This window comes from Symphalangus syndactylus, chromosome 1, assembly GCF_028878055.3.
Source record: "Symphalangus syndactylus isolate Jambi chromosome 1, NHGRI_mSymSyn1-v2.1_pri, whole genome shotgun sequence".
NCBI classification, from domain to species: Eukaryota; Metazoa; Chordata; class Mammalia; order Primates; family Hylobatidae; genus Symphalangus; species Symphalangus syndactylus.
This window is the reverse complement of record NC_072423.2, coordinates 141,859,035-141,878,242: the sequence shown is the minus strand read 5'-3', so window position 1 is coordinate 141,878,242 and position 19,208 is coordinate 141,859,035. Positions and strand designations below refer to the sequence as shown.

Genomic DNA, 19,208 nt, shown 5'->3' with positions numbered 1-19,208 from the left:
ACATCAATTAATTCAATAGCTGCCTTAAATTCTTTTTTTTTTCCAAAAAAAACTTATCTGTAAATATGTTTGCAATAGATTCTTTATTAAACACTTTTGTGAAATGTCTATGGAAGAGCACAAGATACTAAATTAAAGCTAAAGAATTACTCTCTCCTGAACACATTCAGCCTCCCCCAACCTTCTATTTCACAGCAACAGCCTCCACCCAGGAGCTCTTCGGTCACCTCAACTATTTTTAAAGCCTTTTCATTAGGCTCCCAGTTTCCACTGTTTTTTTTTTGTTTTTTTGTTTTTTTTTTGGAGGACAGAGATTGTGTGATTTTTTTATTGAGATAAAATTCACGTCACAAAATTCACCCCTTTAAAGCAGACAAGCTAATTTTTGTATGTGTTCCCAGGTTTGTGCAACCATCACCACAATCTATTTTTAGAGATTATTGCATCTTCTCCAAAAGAAACTGTAACTATTCACAGTCACTCCCCAACTCCACTAACCCCTCCAACACCCAGAACCCTAGGCAAACACTAGTCTACTCCCTGTCTCTGCCGATTTGCCTATGCTGGACATTTCACAGACACGGAGTTATAGGACATGTAGTCTTTGACATCTGGTTTTTAACTTGATATAATGTTCTCAAGGACCATTTATGCTGCAGCATGTTATCAGTAATTCATTTCTTTCTATGGCCAAATAATCTTCTATTGCGTGCAATGCCATATTCTGTTTATTGATCCATCCACTGATGGACATTTGGGTTGTTTCCACCTTTTGGCTATTATGAACAAAGCTACCATGAATATTCACATGAGTTTTGAAGTTAATGTGTGTTTTCATTTCTCATCAGTATGTATATGTATGTGTGTGTGTATACACACACACACACATATATCTAGGAGTGGAACTGCAGGGTCACATGGCTACTCTGTGTTTAACATTTTGAGGAAATGCCAAACCATTTTCCAAACCTGCCTCCAATCTAATCCTCTATCCTGCTACCCAAGTGACCCAGCTAGAAAGCAAATCTAACCATGACATTTAAAATGGTCAACAGACCAGTGAATAACCTACACTTAGGTAGCATACAAAATGCACAGTAATCTTGGCCCTGCTTAATTCTTCAGGTTTATCACCTTGCTGTGCCCTCTCCTTCTACCTTCTATTATGTTCCTCCTTGATGCTCCAGCACTATCTGGTTACCTGTGGATCTCCAGATCAATCAACTTGTGCACACCTCCATGTTTTGCCCATGTTAGTTACTCCTGCTCCTAAAACACTCCCCTCCTCCACAACAGACACACATCCTTGGCCTGAACCAATTCTACACATCTTTCAAAACATGCTCAAGAGTAGCCTTCCCTGTGATGCCCTTCCTGATCATTCCACCCCATGGCCAATTCTCTCTGTCCTGTACACTTGTTTAATACAGGACCCTGTGCTGTTGTTATTACCTGTGTACATGGGTGCCCCTCCATTTGGGCTCTGGGGCTTGTGAGAGGTAGGGACTATATTGTCTAACTCTGTCCATCTCCAGCACTGAGAACGCCTAAGGCACATCCAATGAACAAAGAGCACTGAATATCCAAGTCTTTAGCAACCTCAAAGCATAAAATGCATTCTGTCCCATTACACATCTATTCCTACACTTAACAAACTACAAAGTTTTGAGTTGCACTTAACCTAAGTACCTCCTCCAACAATTTAATTTCCTCTGGTTCTGTTCTTTACAGTCAGCACCCTGCCTACAGAAACCTTCAGATGAAGTCACCTCTGAGAGCTGCATTTTCCATAGCATTGAGAAACCAGATGGAACACTCCAAGGTTGGAAAGTCCATTTCTTCCGTCCACCCTATGTTCATAGTAAAAACAGAAAATGGGCGGCGGGGGGGAGGGGCAGGAGGGTCGGGTAGGATTTAGGCAGTTATGTCCATGATGGAGCCCCTCTTCTTGTGTTTAACCCTCTCCCACCTCAGCTCCTATATGAGATGTAATGGGAATAAAGTCATCTGGGCAAAGGCTCAGCAGATACTCACTCTGAAGAACAACAAGCCCAAATGTCTCCATGGATGTTGACTTCTGATAAGCAATCTCAATGGAAACAGATGGAGAGGGAGGAAGGGTGCTTCCTAGACCCTATCTCTTGCTTGCAATAAAAATAACCTCATCAGGGCCATCCATATGTTCCCTTTCTTTAGGTAAATCAGATTGATTCTGACTTATGATATAGAGAAACATTGGAAGCTTCTGACAGTGAAATTTACAATGCCAGGAAATACAGGGAGGCAGTCGTCTATTTACAAACGGGTCCTGTTCCAATGTCCATTTGTAAGTTACTCAGAAAGCACAGAAACAATACTGTCTGTTGTGGTGAAGTCCTCAGACCAGCCCTAAAAACCTCTTTAACCCATCGTATGCCGGCAGTACGGCATTTATAGGGCTATATATATTGACCCAGGGATGTAATTGAGAAATCCATTCACAGTTCTAACTTTGAAAGTCAGAATGACACCTTGCAGGGATCAGTGAGAGAGGGACTATCCCTCCCCACAAGACAGGGAAGAGGCTGGAGAGGAGAGAGCTCTAAGTCACTACTGATGGGTCCTTAGGGCACAAGCTCCAGATGGCAAGGATGGGTGCAGAGAAACAAAGGAAGCAGAAGCTACTGACTGGCAAAGGAAGTCCGCCAGAAAAAGAAGAACGATAAGATTCGGAAGAGAATGTGTAGCCTCCTCAGGGTTTAAAGTCTTGGCTTTATTTCTGAACCAAGGGTTTGTGTGAGGTGATGATAAAGAGAGCAGCAGAGGACACTTCAGCCACTGCTGTGTCTCCAGGCCTGCAGGAGGAAGGGAAATATAGGGAAAAGGTGGACAGTTCTGGAAGGAACAAGGTATTACCTTTGCCTCTGGAAGGAACAAGGTATTACCTTTGCCTCTCCAACCAATACCCATTTTAAATCCCCTACTCCAGCTAACACAGGACTTGTGTCAAAACTGGAATGGCGTAAAAGGGGTTCTAGGCTAAGGTGAAAGGAAGAAAGTACGGAAAATAGTGACCCCTATTCTGGCAATGAGGAAGAGAGGGCTGATTCTACACCACCAATTTGGAGTAGTATGCTTGTTAATTACAAATTTCCACAAAAACAATAGCTTTATATTTAAGATAATATGGCATTTGAGAGAAGAAATCCAAGGGCCCAACACTACATATAACATTAAAACTCAAAGAATATGAATCTGGTACAAGATAGGGTTTTTAAAAAGAATGCCATTTCTTTAAATCATCACCATAGAACAGAGATCAGATCATGGGATCTGAGGCTTTCATTCAAAAGTAAATCTTCTAATAATGGACTTCCAGGTTGGGGTGTGACCACAACATTCCCACTCATGAGTAAAAACAACACACTTCAGTTCTTTTAAGCTATGGGACTCTGTTGATGGTTGGAACTAGGTTGTGAGGTTGTGGGAAGACGTTATTGATTTCTAGAGGAGTGTAAGTAGACAAACTAATCAATAGCTTTTAAAGTATGATTTTATGAAGGAGTTTCAGACTTCCGTTTCTGCTCCAAGATAGAATGAGCTGAAAGAAGCATCCCTTACCACGAAAAAGAACCACATAACCTTCAAATGCAAGACTCTTTTGGAACTTAGTAGAGAGGTGAAGTCACGGAGCAAACAGCTAGTTCAAAATCTGAGGAGTCACAGGTGCTGGCAGGGAGAAAAGAGATATGACCCCTTGCTTGGTGGGGCAGATACACTTGGCTAATGGCAAAAAGAAATCAATGACATAAGCAAGGCTCAGTGCAGATGAGTAGGGCAGTGAAGCCCTTTGTGGTTCCAAGAAGTGGAGCTTTCTTTTGCAAGTTTTTTCTCCAGGTACCCCAATGGGTGTTAATAAAAAATGACCAGAAAGAACCTTAGGACACCGACCATGCCCATGCCGTGTAGCCGGCGGGAGGGGACAGCAGCTCCCTGGGAGGGGCAAAATACTCTTCCTGGACCCTCCCACTCCCGCCTGCCCTCCATGGAGCAAAAACCTTATTGGTGGGGAAAGATCAACAAATATTCTCACCTTAGAGAACTGGTGAAAACTAAGTGCAGCTGAGGAAGGCAGACGTGGGACAGAAAAATACCCTAAGACCCAGTGACATGGTACCTGCGTAGGACAGAGATTTTATCAGAAAAATCAGAGACAACCCCACTTCCCTCCTGCCCTGCACAGACAGTTAAGCTGGTAAGCTGTGAATAACAAGAAACAGCAGAATATTGCTGGGAGTGGGAAAGGAGAGAAGTACAGATACCTTCTCTGAAATATAGAGCAATGAGTAGACCTCAATTGCAGGGCTGAACAGACAGTACTCAGGTAAAACAACCCCTACCCTAAACACAAGGTATCTCAAAAGGGATTTGAAGTCTGTGGTAAATATAGCAACAACAAACCTCAAACCCAGCCCAGCTCCTGACTACTCATCCCCTACCTCCCCCGACCACATCAAGACACAAAGCAATCATCAGAACTAGACTCAGGTATGATACAGATGCTGGAGCTATCTGACGGAGAATCTAAAACAACCATGAATAATATGTTAAAGGCTCTAATGGAAAAGTGGACAACAAGTATATGGGTCACTTCTGCATAGAGATGGAAATAAGAATCACGTGGAAATGCTAGAAATAAAAAATACAGTAAGAGCAACCTAAAAATCCTGGATCATTATGTGAAAGGAAGATAAATCCTCGGGCCCCAAATCACTAAGCTAAAGAGAAAAGTCAAGCTGTGAACTGCTCAGGGCCAACCTGCCTCCCTAATCTATTCAAAGTCACCCCTCTGCTCCCTGAGATAAATGCATATCTGATTGCCTACTTTGGAGAGGCTAATCAGAAACTCAAAAGAATACAACCATTTGTCTCTTACATACCTAAGACCGGGAAGCCCCCTCCCCGCTTTGAGTCTTATCAGCTTTGCTTTGAGTTGTCCTGTCTTTCCAGACTGAACCAATGTTCATCCTACATATGTTGATTGATGTCTCATGTCTCCCTAAAATGTATAAAACCAAACTGTTCCCTGACCACCTTGGGCATATGTCATCAGAACCTACTCAGGCTGTGTCAATGGGCACGCATCCACAACCGTGGAAAAATAAACTTTCTAAATTAACTGAGACCTGTCTCAGAATTGTGGGCTCATAATTCAGAGTTCTGTCTCCTCCCTGAGGCAGGTTACCAGGTCTTTCAAGCCTGAGACCTGGCTTTCTCCTTCTTTTCTATCCCCAAAACAGCTGGGGAGGTTCTGCACACGTGACCAGTATCCTATACACACATGTTGATTAAGCCTCGGTGCAGGACCACATCACAACCATAACTGAGGAAAAACTGGGAGGCTGATTAAAAAACTTCCGTCCTTTCCCAACAATGCCTCCTACCCAACACAGGTGAGATGGGAGAGGCTGACCAGCAGTGCCTGCCAAACTAACGGGGAGGCGCCATTCATGTGCAGGCGGCTCTCTGCCTGCACATCTCCCCTCCTAAGCCTGCACCAGCTTCAACTCACACAGAACACATGTCCTTCCAATTTGTGTACAACCCAGCCAAAACCCCTCTTTCCCCTGAGACTTTCCCACCCATCTCCCCTCCTAAGCCTGCACCAGCTTCAACTCACACAGAACACATCCTTCCAATTTGTGTACAACCCAGCCAGAACCCCTCTTTCCCCTGAGCCTTTCCTGACCACTCCAGATAAACTCAAGTTCCTTCATCTTTGACCTCCCATAACATCACAAATTTTCTCTCATAACATATTCTTAATAGGAAACATAAGCCAGGAAGAACAGTGATATCTCTATTAAGCAAACAAAAAGGGCCGGATGCAATGGCTCATGCCTGTCATCTCAATGCTTTGGGATGCCAAGGTGGAAGGATCACTTGAGGCCAGGAGCTCAAGACCAGCCTGGGAAATACAGTGAGACCCCATCTCTATCAAAAGGTTTAAAGTAGATGGGCATGGTGGTACACACCTGTAGCCCAGCCGCTCCGAAGGCGGAGGTGACGGAATCACTTGAGCCCAGGTAACTGAGGCTGCAATGAGCCATGATCATGACACTGCACTCCAGCCTGAGCAACAGAGTGAGAACTTGTCTCAAAAACAAACAACAAACAAACAACAAAATTAAAATTAAAAACCCCCAAATCCTCTGACGGACCCATCTCTTCTAGGAAGCTTGTCCTATATTCTGGGCTTACGTAGGTGCCCCTTTATTACAGTCACAAAATCTCCAAGATATATCTCTATCATGGCATTTACCATATAGCGTCATAACTGTATTTTAAAGTGTCTGCATCTACCACCAGGCTACAAAATTCTTGAAATAAGGACTGGGCCCGATTCAGCTTTGTGTGTCTGGAGCCTAACACAGTTCTTGGAACATAGTGAACACTCACATAACATATGGTGAATGAGTGAATGAGTGCAACCTTCCGCCCAAAAACAAATAAATAATAAAAACAAACAATGAACATTTTTTTCCCTGGGAAGTAAACTGTTTTGAATAAGGATAATACTATTGACAGCAAAATCACCACAACACAAGGCCAGATTTGCCAGCTTCTGCAGTTGCAACAAAATGCTCTGTGCACAGGCTCCATCTGCCCCAGTCCATGGTCAACAGAGCTGGTCCTCAGCAAAGTTATCAGGAATGTACTGTTAGACTCATAATTCCATGTTCCTTTTCCTTGACCTCTCCCTTCTGTCCCCTCCACCTCAGAGGTAGGACCAGCTACACATTTTGCAAGGCCCAGTGTAAAATGAAAACGTGGGGCCCCTTAAACACGATTAAGAATGTCAATTCTGAGACAGATGAACATTAATTCTAGCATGGGGCTCTTCAGGTTGCAGGATCCTGATGGAGTGTCTGGGGGCTGGATTCCTGGCAGTTGCTAGAAATCCAAGACTGGGCTACTCTTTTCTCACCATTACCACAAGGAAGGATTCATTCTACAAAGTACAGCCTCAAGCCATGTATTTGCATTTAAGTCTCTTATCTCTAATTTTGGAATGAAAGGCATTTATCCTTCCTTATAGGGACTTGAAGCATAGGCAAACGCATGGAGATATTTGAGAGCAGTAAAAGGATAGAGGGGCGTGGTGAGAGAGGAACCTCTTATCACACAGGCCTACTCCACATTGAAGAATAAACCACTGAGTTGTTCCAGAACACAATGAAGTGACGGTAGTGAGAAAGACCCCGGTTCTGCCACCCCTGCTTCCCTGGAGATGCTGGCTCAGAGTTCCCAAGTCTAACTGAGACCCTGATGGCCTTTTGCTGTCCTGCCTGTGAGTCTCCTCCCACTACACCCTAAATACAAATGACAGCCACCACTATGGAGAATCCCCATCTTCCTTATTTCTGCACCAAGATGTCCAGATATGTCTCAAATGCCCAGAATGCACCTGAAAGGCTCTTATGATTTCCACCACAAGCCACAAAGGTGCTATCACTGAAATGGCACACTGACATAAGGACCCATTTCCTGTCCGCTAACATCCCCAGCACATTGCTCACCAAGCATGCAGGACCTGAAATTCTATTTGACTCATCCAGAGAAGCTTTAGCAAAGTGGTCACAGAGCATTCCTCAGAGGCTGCTTAGTGATACACCGACAAGTGAAGTAAAAAACTCACTATCCCCGTGAGGTGTTTGTTGTAGAGTACAGGCGGTTGGCATTGACTGTACAGCCTGCTAATACGTGTTTATAGCTATCTCCCTGCGTCTTTGCTTTAAAACATATCTCAAGGTGCCCTCTTAGTCCATTGTGTGCTGCTGCAACAAACTACCTGAGACTGGGTTATTTACAAAGAACAGAAATTTTTTTTCTCACAATTACAGAGGCTGGGAAGTCCAAGATCAAGGCACAGGCAAGTTCAGTTGTCTGGTAAGGTCTGTATCCTCCAGAGGAAAGGAATGCAGTGTTCTCCCACGATAAAAGGCATATGGGCAGAGGCCGGGCACGGTGGCTCACACCTATAATCCCAGCATTTTGAGAGGCTGAGCTGGGCCGATCACTTGAGGTCAGGAGTTTGAGACCAGCCTGGCCAACACGGTGAAAGCCCGTCTCTACTAAAAATACAAAAATTAACCAGGCATAGTGGCATGTGCCTGTAGTCCCACCTGCTCAGGAGGCTGAGGCAGGAGAATCCCCCAAACCTGGGACATGGAGGTTGCAGTGAGCTGAGATAGAATCAGCCTGCAGCCTGGGCGACAAAGCGAGACTCCATCTCAAAAAAAAAAAAAAAAAAAAAAAAAAAAGGATAAGGGAAAGTTCCCAAATGCTACATAGAACCTCTTTTACATGGGCCTTAACCCCTTATACATATGAGAGAGGAGCCCTCATGGCCTAATAATCATCTTTATCATCTTTTAAAGGCCCCAACACTTAATGCTATCACATTGGCAACATCTGAATTTTGGAGGGGACACATTCAAACCATAACACCCCCAAAGCCCTCACTTCTGTGTGGAACATAGCTTAGGTTCCATCTCATCTCAAAATCAACACTTTTTCATCTGACCCACTCTCACCACACTACTAACCTTGAAGAGGCTGGAGGAGGATGAGCCACACAGGCTGGTGATAGAAGAGCAAACCCATGGAGATGGTAGACACAAATGCCTCACATGGAAGTCACATTATCAGATGTTTGGATTGTGAAAGAGAGTTTGGAAAGCTAATTTGTTTGATGGGATAATGTCAAACTTATGTCCAAGGGATCTATTTAAAAACAGTAAATCAGAGCCAAAATATGTGCCACTTAGATCTCAGGATTAGTTTGTATATCCCATCCTGAAGGAATAACTAAACAACATAAAGAGGGATTTTTTGTGTACTTGAGACAAACAGTGAAGCACAGGATTTGATTCCATCTCTACACTCACTTCTCTTCCCAGATGGTTGTAAAAAATTACTGCAATTACATAAGAATCCAACACAAAAATCAGTGCCAATGGAACATCTGGGGAAAGAGAAAAAAGAGACAAAAATCACTTCCTCTGTGTTTTGAGGATAGATAATAATGAAATCAATATAGATAAATTAGACATCTGTATGATATTTTCCCTCTGCAAGCTTCACAGAACTGTAGAAAGTGGCCACAGACAGACCAGACCTTATAAGTAACGTATCTGATTCCTCCCTTTTATGGAGGAGGAACCCAAAGGGGAGGTGGCTTGTCCTCCCTGGGTCACCTGGCAGGCTGGATGGCAGAGCATCTCTGAGAGATGGTTGCTTGGCAAAGCTATGGAGAAAAGCTTTGTATTTTGCAGACAAGAGAGACCAGAAGGCTGGGCTGGGAAGGGCGACAGAGGACATATATGTTAGGTCTTTTGTTGACAGATTAGGAAACTGAGTCTCAAGGAGCCTAAGGGTCTTGGTCAAAATCATAGCTTCTCAAGCTTGCATCATCACGCCATTTCTCTCACAATTAGCCTTAAGTTTTACATAACTAGAATCAACTGCAAGCATGCCTTGGACTTTTCTTGTTATTTTTTAAATACAAAGAATCCCCATCTTTGTCATACTACTTCAGGGTTCAGCAAATTTGTTCTTCGTTTGAAACTCTCAAAGTGTGGAGAACTCCTGTTTCTAACCAAGTTTTCCCACGGATTTTGAGAAATTGCCTCAACCTTGGATTACTGAAACCCAAAATCCCAAATCACTCTAAGGTTAGGAACCCAAAGAAGTTATTTTAAAGATACATTTCACCCTTATGAAGTCCTGTCACTTGTTGTAGTTCACTACAGAAGACAAATCTCAAACCAGACCTTTCCATTACCTTCTTTCTCCTTAACTAGGTATGGATCAAAGAATTGTGAACCAGGATTGAAAAGGTCCCCAAATGTAATTCAGTCGAATCACCTCTCTGAAGCTAGAATCATCATTTATAACCACCTAGTCAAATGGTCACCCAGTTGATCATAGAATTCTTGTAGTGCCAGGAATCCCACTTTGTTCTGAAACATCACTATTCTCAAAGCTACTCCTTACACTGCACTTAATTCTATCACCCCTGCAGCTTCCTCTGACCGGTACAATCTTTCATAAGGCCCTGCTTCCTGTGACTATAAAAGATTATCTCCACAGTCTTGTGTTATTGATAACATTTTTCAAAATGAAATAAACTGCTTATGATAGTTCAATCTCTATAAATATATTTAAAGTGTTTGCCTTTATTTACTCATCAATGAAAACAGTTGACTAGACTTTTACCAAATATGGAAGACACATGTGGATTGATCTGCCTTAAAAAAGCTGTGTGCTGCCCATGAAATCAACACTGAGTAGCTATAATGTGAGTCTCTCTAAAAGAAGGTCATCCGAGCCTCAGAGCAAATATACTGAGGGGCAAGAGGCTGGTGTCACTGATGATTGAGAAAGATAGGCCTTATGTGTTAAACTACTGTGCATACAATAGCAGATAGATTTCAAATATGAATGCAGATTGAACATCACAAGGTCACACATTCCAAATTGCAGACACTGATTTGCAATCAAGTTCTTCTGAAACTGCTCTGTATGTGGGCAGCTCTATGTAGCATACCCCAGGGAGAGTGACAACCAGGATTTTTTTTAATGATGTTGAATGATTTTCCCTGAGGGTAGGCTAGTAAACTAATACATGTGGAAATGCTTTATAAAATGTAAAGTACTATAAAATGTGATGTTGCATCATCATGATGATTCTATTTTGAACTCTTACTATGTGCTTACCATGTGCTTACACAGGTTAGCTCCTGAACATTCTAGACATTTTTACTGTTTCATATAACTGAGTTTTTTTTTTTTTAATCTCACACCAAAGACGATCTTGTAAAAGATTTCTTTACCTGGCTCTAGGCATAAAAAACTGATGATACACTAAAACTGCATCACTTTATGGTTCACATATCAAGTCTAAAAAAGCATAAAAGAAGAAAGTGTCCGAAGAACACAGGCATAAACAGCAGCAGGAGGGTTTTTGATTTGATGGAAGAGAGTCAGTTTCGCCTGTAGGCCCATGAGACAGTGGTTGTATAACCAAAGTGGGGAGTGGGGTTAGGTGGACACGGCTGTATTTCTGGGCAAGATGAATTACATTTTTTTTTTTTTTTTTTTTTTTTGAGACAGAGTCTCACTCTGTCATCCAAGCTGGAGTGCAGTGGCGCGATCTCAGCTCACTGCAAGCTCTGCCTCCTGGGTTCATGCCATCCTCCTGCCTCAGCCTCCCAAGTAGCTGGGACTACAGGCGCCCACCACCAGGCCTAGCTAATTTTTTTCTATTTTTAGTAGAGATGGGGTTTCACCGTGTTAGCCAGGATGGTCTCGATTTCCTAACCTCATGATCCACCTGCCTCGGCCTCCCAAAGTGATGGGATTACAAGCGTGAGCAACTGCACTCGGCGAGATGAATTATATTCTTTTCAGAAATAGGGAAAGAACTAGATGTCCTTGAAGGTACTTCTTTTCCCAAATTATTAGTTGATTTTTGAACCAGTAACAATAGATAAGTTAAGAAGACATTAACTTCCAAGAAACTGACAAGGCTGCTGTCTTCTAAAATTAGACACAAACACAAATTAATACTAGGCTGTCCTACACCCGTGAAAAAAAGATGAGCCATCATCTCACTAGTTTCCATGTGCTCTGACAATCTGTATGATATAATGTAGAGGTTAAGGACATGGACTCCGGAGTTGACTTCCAGGGTTCAAATCCTGGTTCTGTCACTTGTTAGCAGAGCAACTTCAGCTATTTAATTAATTAAGTTACACCTCCATTTCCTCATTCCCTAATGGGGTCATTACACAGGAAAAGAGTAAGTGTGGCTGGCACATGTAAGTGTAATAATATGTGCGTGTTATTATTCTGTTCATGGGCTTGCTAACCAAGCCCAGTTACTAGAAGTGCCCTGTCATATTTCATTTGGGTTTCAAAGTTTTATGTTTATCTATTTTTAAAATGAAAGCAAGAAGTTCTACCTTCTTCTGCCAAGGAACAATGAAACTGTCCACTCAATGACTGTGGTTTCCATGAGAAAGTAAGTGGAAACAGATGTTTCTGAAAAATAAAAAGCCATGCCATACCTTTTGGTGTCACACACATAAAACTTTCCACCAGCCATCCCAGAGCCAGCTGCCAGCCTCCTGGAGCTGGAATCTGCCTGGGTGCCAGGAACCCGCAATTCCTTTTCTTCTCATTTCCCCCCAGTTCACAAAATGCTAACCTTCTATGAAATCAGAGGCCGTGTAAGGACGGTGATTGGGGCTGTTCTCTGCAGGATTGTTCAGGGTCTCCAAGGCCGATTCAATGGCCTCCACCAACTCATCCCGCTTGTCCTTCCTCACAGGCTTCTCCTCGGGGTGGCGGGTAAGGCCAGTCTCCAGCTGGTACACCTTCTGTAGAGTAAAGCTATCAAAAGGCACTGCTGCATACTCTGTGGCCAGCTTGACGCCAGCATGCACCTCTGCCTTGTCCACCTGCGAGTGCAGGAAGGCCAGGAGGTCAGCATGGGTTTTCTCTGGGGGGCTCCTGTCCAGCCCCAGGCCAGCAACATCGCTGGCTTGGTACTGCCCGTTCCTGAGCTGCTCACTCCTCTCCTGCAGCTCCTCCTTGAGCTGCGCGATCTGCCGCTTCAGGCTGCTCACGTAGTTGCGGTGCTGCTCCTCCCACTCCTGCAGGACGGCCTGGTACCCCTCCTTCCCCGTGGGGCTGTTGGCCCTGGGCAGTGCCAACTGCTCCTCGTCACCTTTTGGGGTGCAGGCCAACATGTACAGGACGGAGATGGCACAGCAGAGGAGCACCAGCAAAACTACCACCCGGGAAATCCACGCAAGCAGCCCCCGGCGAACCATCATCATTCAGGAATCAGCCATGCGTCCAGAACCGGTGGCATCCCTGAAAGCCGGGGCCCCCACAGAAGGGCTTCCCTGGGCTAGACCACAGGAAGCATGCGTTTGGGGCCCCCGGAGCTGATTGCGTCCATTTCCTTCTAGAACGGGTTCTGCCTCTTGGAATTAACCACCACACAGAGCAGCTTCTCTACTTTTAAAGGATGATCTTGCAGGCAGAAGCAATGACTTAAGTGAAATCTCCAAGTTTTCACCTTCATTCCCATCATAGCCTTCCTGATGTGCAGCCAACAGCAAGAGGGGACCTGGGAAGAAACATAAATGACATCAACATTTAATCAAGACGACTCCCTCAGGCTCCCTATGGCAATCAATATCCAACAGATCTCCTGTGAGAGTCATGGCAAATGCCTGTGATAGATGATTAAATATTGTTAAATGTGTATAAATCAGAACACAAACACACATCTGCAGGGTAACGCAAATAAGCAACAAAGGACACAGAAAAAAGATTGGAAGGAAAATGGCAAAATGTGAACAATAATTCTCTCCAGATGGAAAGATTAAGAGTCATCATTCTACTTCTATTTTTCTGTATCTTGTAATTTCTGCATAGTGGCACACGTCCTGATGGTTAAAGGGAGAAAAGCCAAAATGTTAATGACATTGGAGTTGCTGGCAGGGGACTATTTGGCCAGAGCCTGTGCTGTGTTTGTTTGTCCCCTCCAAGTCTTATGCTGAAATGTGATCCCCAGTGTTGGGAGGTGGGGCCTGGTGGGAGGTGTTTGGATCATGGGAGTGGATCCCTCAGGCATGGCTTGGTGCCATTCTTGCTGGAGTGAGTTGGCACTCTTAGCTCCCATGAGAACTCCTTGATAGAAAGAGCCTGGCGCTTTGATTCTCTCTATCCCCACTCCCTCCTGCTCCCACCATGTAATGCCTGCTGACCTTCACCTTCCACCATGAGTGGAAGCAGCCTGAGGCTTTCATCAGAAGCAGATGCTGCTACCATGCTTCCTGTACAGCCTGCAGAACTGTGAGCCAGATAAACCTCTTTTCTTTTTCAGTTACGCAGCTTCAGGTATTCCTTTAGAGCAGCAAGAATGAACTAAGCCTGCCAGCAGGGGTGGATGCAGCCAGGCGAGCCCACATGCGTTCACCTGTGTGCACTCACTTGGAGCAGGCCTGAAAGAGGATCGACATGGTTCTGAGCTTTCTGATCAGGAACTGGGGAAGCACCCAGAGGTTCAAACATATAAACAATAAATGCGGACGGTAACACATCCAGAAGGGATCAGGGGACAATGGTTCCAGCTAACTCTTTGATGCTGCTTACAGACAGGAGAAGATGAATTTACCATAGAAAGGATGAGGTTGGGAGAAGAAGAGAGATCAGATTCAGAAATACTGTCCTGTTGGGACCCAAATCCCAGTTATATCTCTGCTCCAGTGTCTATGAAGAATTCTGTGTCCTGATTGTTCATAAGAAATACTCAGACAGGTCCCAGGACCTTTCACATGCTCTGCACCTCAACTTTCAATCTCAACAAATGAGAAACCAGTCTACCTGCCTGCTCCATTTTCCCCTGGCGTCACCCTTCCTGGTCCTCCACTTGTCATGGACATTTCCACAGCACACTCCTTTTCAGATGTTCTCCTTCCTTAATCCCTTTTCCTTGTCTTCCCTTACCCATCTTAGCCAGAAAAAAAAAAAAAAAAAAAAAGATTGATTAATGGAAAATAGACCAAATACAATTTCTTGTCTAGGGACATTTTAATGAAACCTTCCTAGACGCATCTTTCTTGTTTTCTCTTTGTCGAGACAGAGTCTCGCTCTGTCGCCAGGCTGGAATGCAGTGGCGCGATCTCTGCTCACTGCAATCTCTGTCTCCTGGGTTCAAGGATTCCCCTGCCTCAGCCTCCTGAGTAGCTGAGACTACAGGCACGCATCACCATGCCCGGCTAATGTCTTTGTATTTTAGTAGAGACAGGGTTTCACCATGTTGGCCAGGATGGTCTCCATCTCCTGACCTCGTGATCTGCCCGCCTCAGCCTCTCAAAGTGCTGGGATTACGGCATGAGCCGCCGTGCCCGGCCCTCCTAGATGCATCTTTCTATATCACTTCACTCACAAACAAGCTCCCTGAGGGTATCATGCCTTTGCCATTTTATAAAAACTTGCCATTTTATAAAAACTTGTCATTTTAAGTAATCCTCATGATAACTAAATTATTCTTTATATAGTCTTCACCCGACTCAGAAAGCCAGATTCTGGGCCAATAATCTCATTTACTGGTAGTCTATCCTATTTAGCGATGAGAAGAAGAGCCCAGCTCAGTCAATTCGCAGGTTCAGGACCCTTGGGAGAAAAGAGGGAGGTGTCCCTCTCAAAGACAGAATGTTAACAACCTCCTTTACTGAATATGCACTTGCTATGCAGTATGTCTACACAACAGCTCCTCTTCTCTTACCCAGGAGGTGTGCCTCTTACTGATATCACTATGCTATCAAAATAGTTTATTTCTCAACTTTTCTGAGAAATTCAACACTTAACATTCTCATATTTCCTTCGACCCAAGGATTCTCTCCACTGTAATTTAGAACAACACACAGTTATTAGTGCTAAGTTTAAAGTGCATGTTTACCCCTGGAAGCCTTTTCCATCTGAGGAAAATATTGGGATTTGTATAATTACTATAATTCTGTGATTGAAAACAGCTCAGCTTTGGTGTTCAGCCACCTTGCTGTTTCTAATGAAGTCTCTCAGATAAACTCACTATATCCAAGTATTAAATTACCAGTGAAGACATGTTATCATGCTATTCTGCCGCTTTCAAGACTCCTACTTTAAATAGATTGTCGTTAAAGACAAAACAAGCGAATCAAAAAACAAAAATGGAATAGTCAACACATTTTGTTGTGTTGTGGAAACTTAAATTATGCAGTTTTTCTCTCAGAGTTTTCTAATAAAATTGTATTTGCATAAAAGATGAAAATCACGTTGGTTAACTGAACACCATTTAAAAACTAAATCTGTGATTTGAAAATTTAAAACTAGACTATCTTTTTGTTCTGTTTCTATAATTTTCTTCAAGATCTAGTTTGGCTTTTGAAATTCAATAGTATAAATTTCAAATTTATTTGGTATTCCACTCTTTGGAGAAAAGGAGAAAAAGTAGAAAAGAAAGATTTTTAGGAAAAATGGGCATTTTTAACAGAAATAACAAAAAGCCATAAGAACTGCTGCCAAGGAGGCAGCGATGAATTTTTCCTTTGAAATGTCAGAAGCAGATAACACGTGTCGGATACAAAAGTCCATTCTTTAACAGACAACATATTTCTGAACCGTTCCAGCAATCTCATCTGTAAACAAAAGCTTAAAAACTGGTTACACTGAAGAGGCTGGGAGTATCTGCTTCCTGAAGTCAGGAGTGGCTTTTACCCTTTGGATTCTTGCTTCTGTGAACACTTCAGGTTTTTCCTTTGGCAGCACAAAACATCATTCTTAAAAGTGGGTGTCGGCCGGGCGCGGTGGCTCATGCCTGTAATCCCAGCACTTTGGGAGGCTGAGGCGGGTGGATCATGTGAGGTCAGGAGTTCGAGACCAGCCTGGCCAAGATGGTGAAACCCCGTCTCCACTAAAAATAAATAAAAAAATAAAAAAAAAAGTGGGTGTTAGCTGGGCACGGTGGCTCACACCTGTAATCCCAGCACTTTGGGAGGCCAAGATGGGCACATCATTTGAGGTCAGGAGTTCAAGAGCAGCCTAACATGGTAAAACCCCACCTCTACTAAAAATACAAAAATTAGTCAGGCATGGTGGTGCGTGTGGCCTGTAATCCTAGCTAATGTGGAGGCTGAGGCACGAGAATTGCTTGAACCCGGCAGGCGGAGGTTGCAGTGAGCTGAGATTGCACCACTGCACTCCAGCGTGGGCAAAAGTGCAAGACTCGGCTCAAAAAAAAAAAAAAAAATGGGTGTCACCTTACCACCTCTGCCACCTTCAGGAAAAAAACACCTTGATGAGACATAACCGGACCAATATATACCTAAGCCACGAAAGCTCTGTGCAATCTCCTTCTCTGAGCAACAGTGGGAGAATTAAAGAGTTAAAATTTATATGTTCACAGACTTGCAGACGGAAAGCACCGTGTAATTAGCAAGCACTACTAGAAATTAGAGATAACAGTGAAAATACAGCTTTATGTGATCACAGCAGCATTGAGCTACTATTTTAAGAACTTTAAAAGGCACCCACATTTTTAGACCAGCTCAATCTCTTGGGGGTGGCTGTGGGACAGAGAGAGTAGGGAGCAAGGGGTCCCTGTCAACAACAAATTTTAGGACCCTTGAAAGAAGGGAGATGCATATTCCTGGGTTTTTTTTTTTTTTTTAATTGTAGAAAATCCTTATGTTCATCAGGTTTCTTGACACTGCCATTTTTTAAATGTTCATCCTTACTATGTTTTGCCTAATACTTTCCTTTCCCTGGCCAAACCCCCAGGGATGGAACTGTGATGCATCATGTCTGAAACTGGATTTCTTGATTAGAATGAAGGAGATATCCAAGCGCAATGGCTTTCCTGCCATTCTTGCAATCTCTGAACAACAGGGAGAAGCTTCTTCGGGGTCTTCTGTGAAGGCAAAACACCCCCGCAGAGCGATGATTGTAGGACTCACTCCAATCTGAGACCCGGAAACAACCTCCAAATAACACAGCAATGAACAAACAACAGATGACAGTCTCAGTCCACTCTATCTAGGATTCTGTCTTTACTCATCCATACAACAAATAGGCACTAAGCGCTTAGTATGTTCAATGCACTGGATAAAAAGTTACAGGAGATGAAAAGGTGAACCAAGAACAAATCCCAGCCTCAACAAACTTACTAGCTTGTAGAGGAACTAACGTCCTTTCAAATAACTATAATTTGAGCCCCAAACAGACAAATACCATTTAAAACAGATATAGTGTTAATGTCATGTTCCCATCGACCAAATGTATGGGTGAGGAGTGGGAGATGGGAGGATCTGAAAAGTACAAATATAATACATTTTAAAATGACAAAAGTTTAAGATAAACGTTATGTGTCATCAAAATTTGTCAAGATAAGATATCCGAAGTAGTTACAGGTACCGTTTACCATTTCATCTCAGAAGGTAAAACGAAGACAGGTCAGGTTTGTTTCACAGCCTAAGACTTAACCGAAATGTGGCCAGTGCATACCGGGATTTCTATGACCAGGACAGAAGTTGCTCTTAGTTTGAGTGTAAGCATTTCACTCTGCAGATTTCAGTGAACATTTTGGTCACGAGAGCTGTGTACTCTGCCAAGATATGCCTATTAATGTCCACAAGAAGCTCATAAATCAAGAAAGACTCAAGGACAAGCCCTGCTGATGAAACGCTGTCAGGGTCAGCAGAGGGCAGAAAGGACAGTGGCTTCATGGCGAGGCCAGGGCAGGCAGCACTACATGCTACAATGACAGGCCTTGTAAGTGATAAAGGAAACTATTCAAGGAGTGGCAATAAATTCTGCAAGACATCTCCACCCCGTGTGCAGACACAGCCAAAAGGCTTGATGGAGAAAAAAACAAGCAGTGTCTATGGGGTCAGGAAGTGGTAGACCAAAGCCCTAATGCTGCAGTGCGAGTCCATTCCACTTGGGCACACACAATGAGCTCTTTGACAGCAAGAGCACAAACTAACCTTCAGTCAAAGGAATAGCTGTACCAACAGAACATAAACTCAAGTCATATCTCTCGGATAAACATACCATCCTGGATGTGTGTGGAAAGGATTTTTAATTAGAGTTTTCAAATGCTCTCAAAAATGGATATAAAGTCAGCACTGTAAACTTTATTTGAACATATGGCTTCATTTAGAATTCCCTCTACTCCAGTTGAATTCCTGTAGGCAGGGTGTGATAGCCAGGTTCCAAGATGGCCCTCAATGGTCCCTGCCTCCTGGTAGTCATACCACTGTGTGTTTGCTCCCACACCGCACTGGGGGCTTGATGTGAGTGATTGTATTAGTCTGTTCTCACACTGCTATGAAGAACTACCTGAGACTGGGCAATTATAGAGAAAAGAGGTTTAATTGACTCACAGTTCCACAGCTGTACAGGAGGCATGGCTGGGGAGGCCTCAGGAAACTTACAATCATGGTGGAAGGGAAAGCAAGCATATCTTCACATGGCAGCAGAAGAGACAGAGTGAAGGGGGAGGTGTTACACACTTTTAAACAACCAGATCTTGTGAGAACTCACTCACTATGATGAAAACAGCAAGTGGGAAATCTGCCCCCCATGATCCAATCATCTCCCACTAG

At 43.5% G+C, this 19,208-nt stretch overlaps 1 protein-coding gene across 14 annotated transcripts in view; it reads right to left on the bottom strand.

Moving 5' to 3' along the window:
* Nucleotides 1–19,208, bottom strand: part of CSGALNACT1 (chondroitin sulfate N-acetylgalactosaminyltransferase 1) — a 415,609-nt gene that overhangs the window by 87,035 nt on the left and 309,366 nt on the right. For all 14 annotated transcript variants that reach the window (XM_063637633.1, XM_063637658.1, XM_055286415.2 and 11 more), the window contains one exon: nucleotides 12,254–13,183. In XM_063637633.1, the coding sequence (XP_063493703.1) occupies nucleotides 12,254–12,887 (634 nt within the window). In that variant the 5' untranslated portion in view covers nucleotides 12,888–13,183. The remainder of the gene's footprint in view (nucleotides 1–12,253; nucleotides 13,184–19,208) is intronic.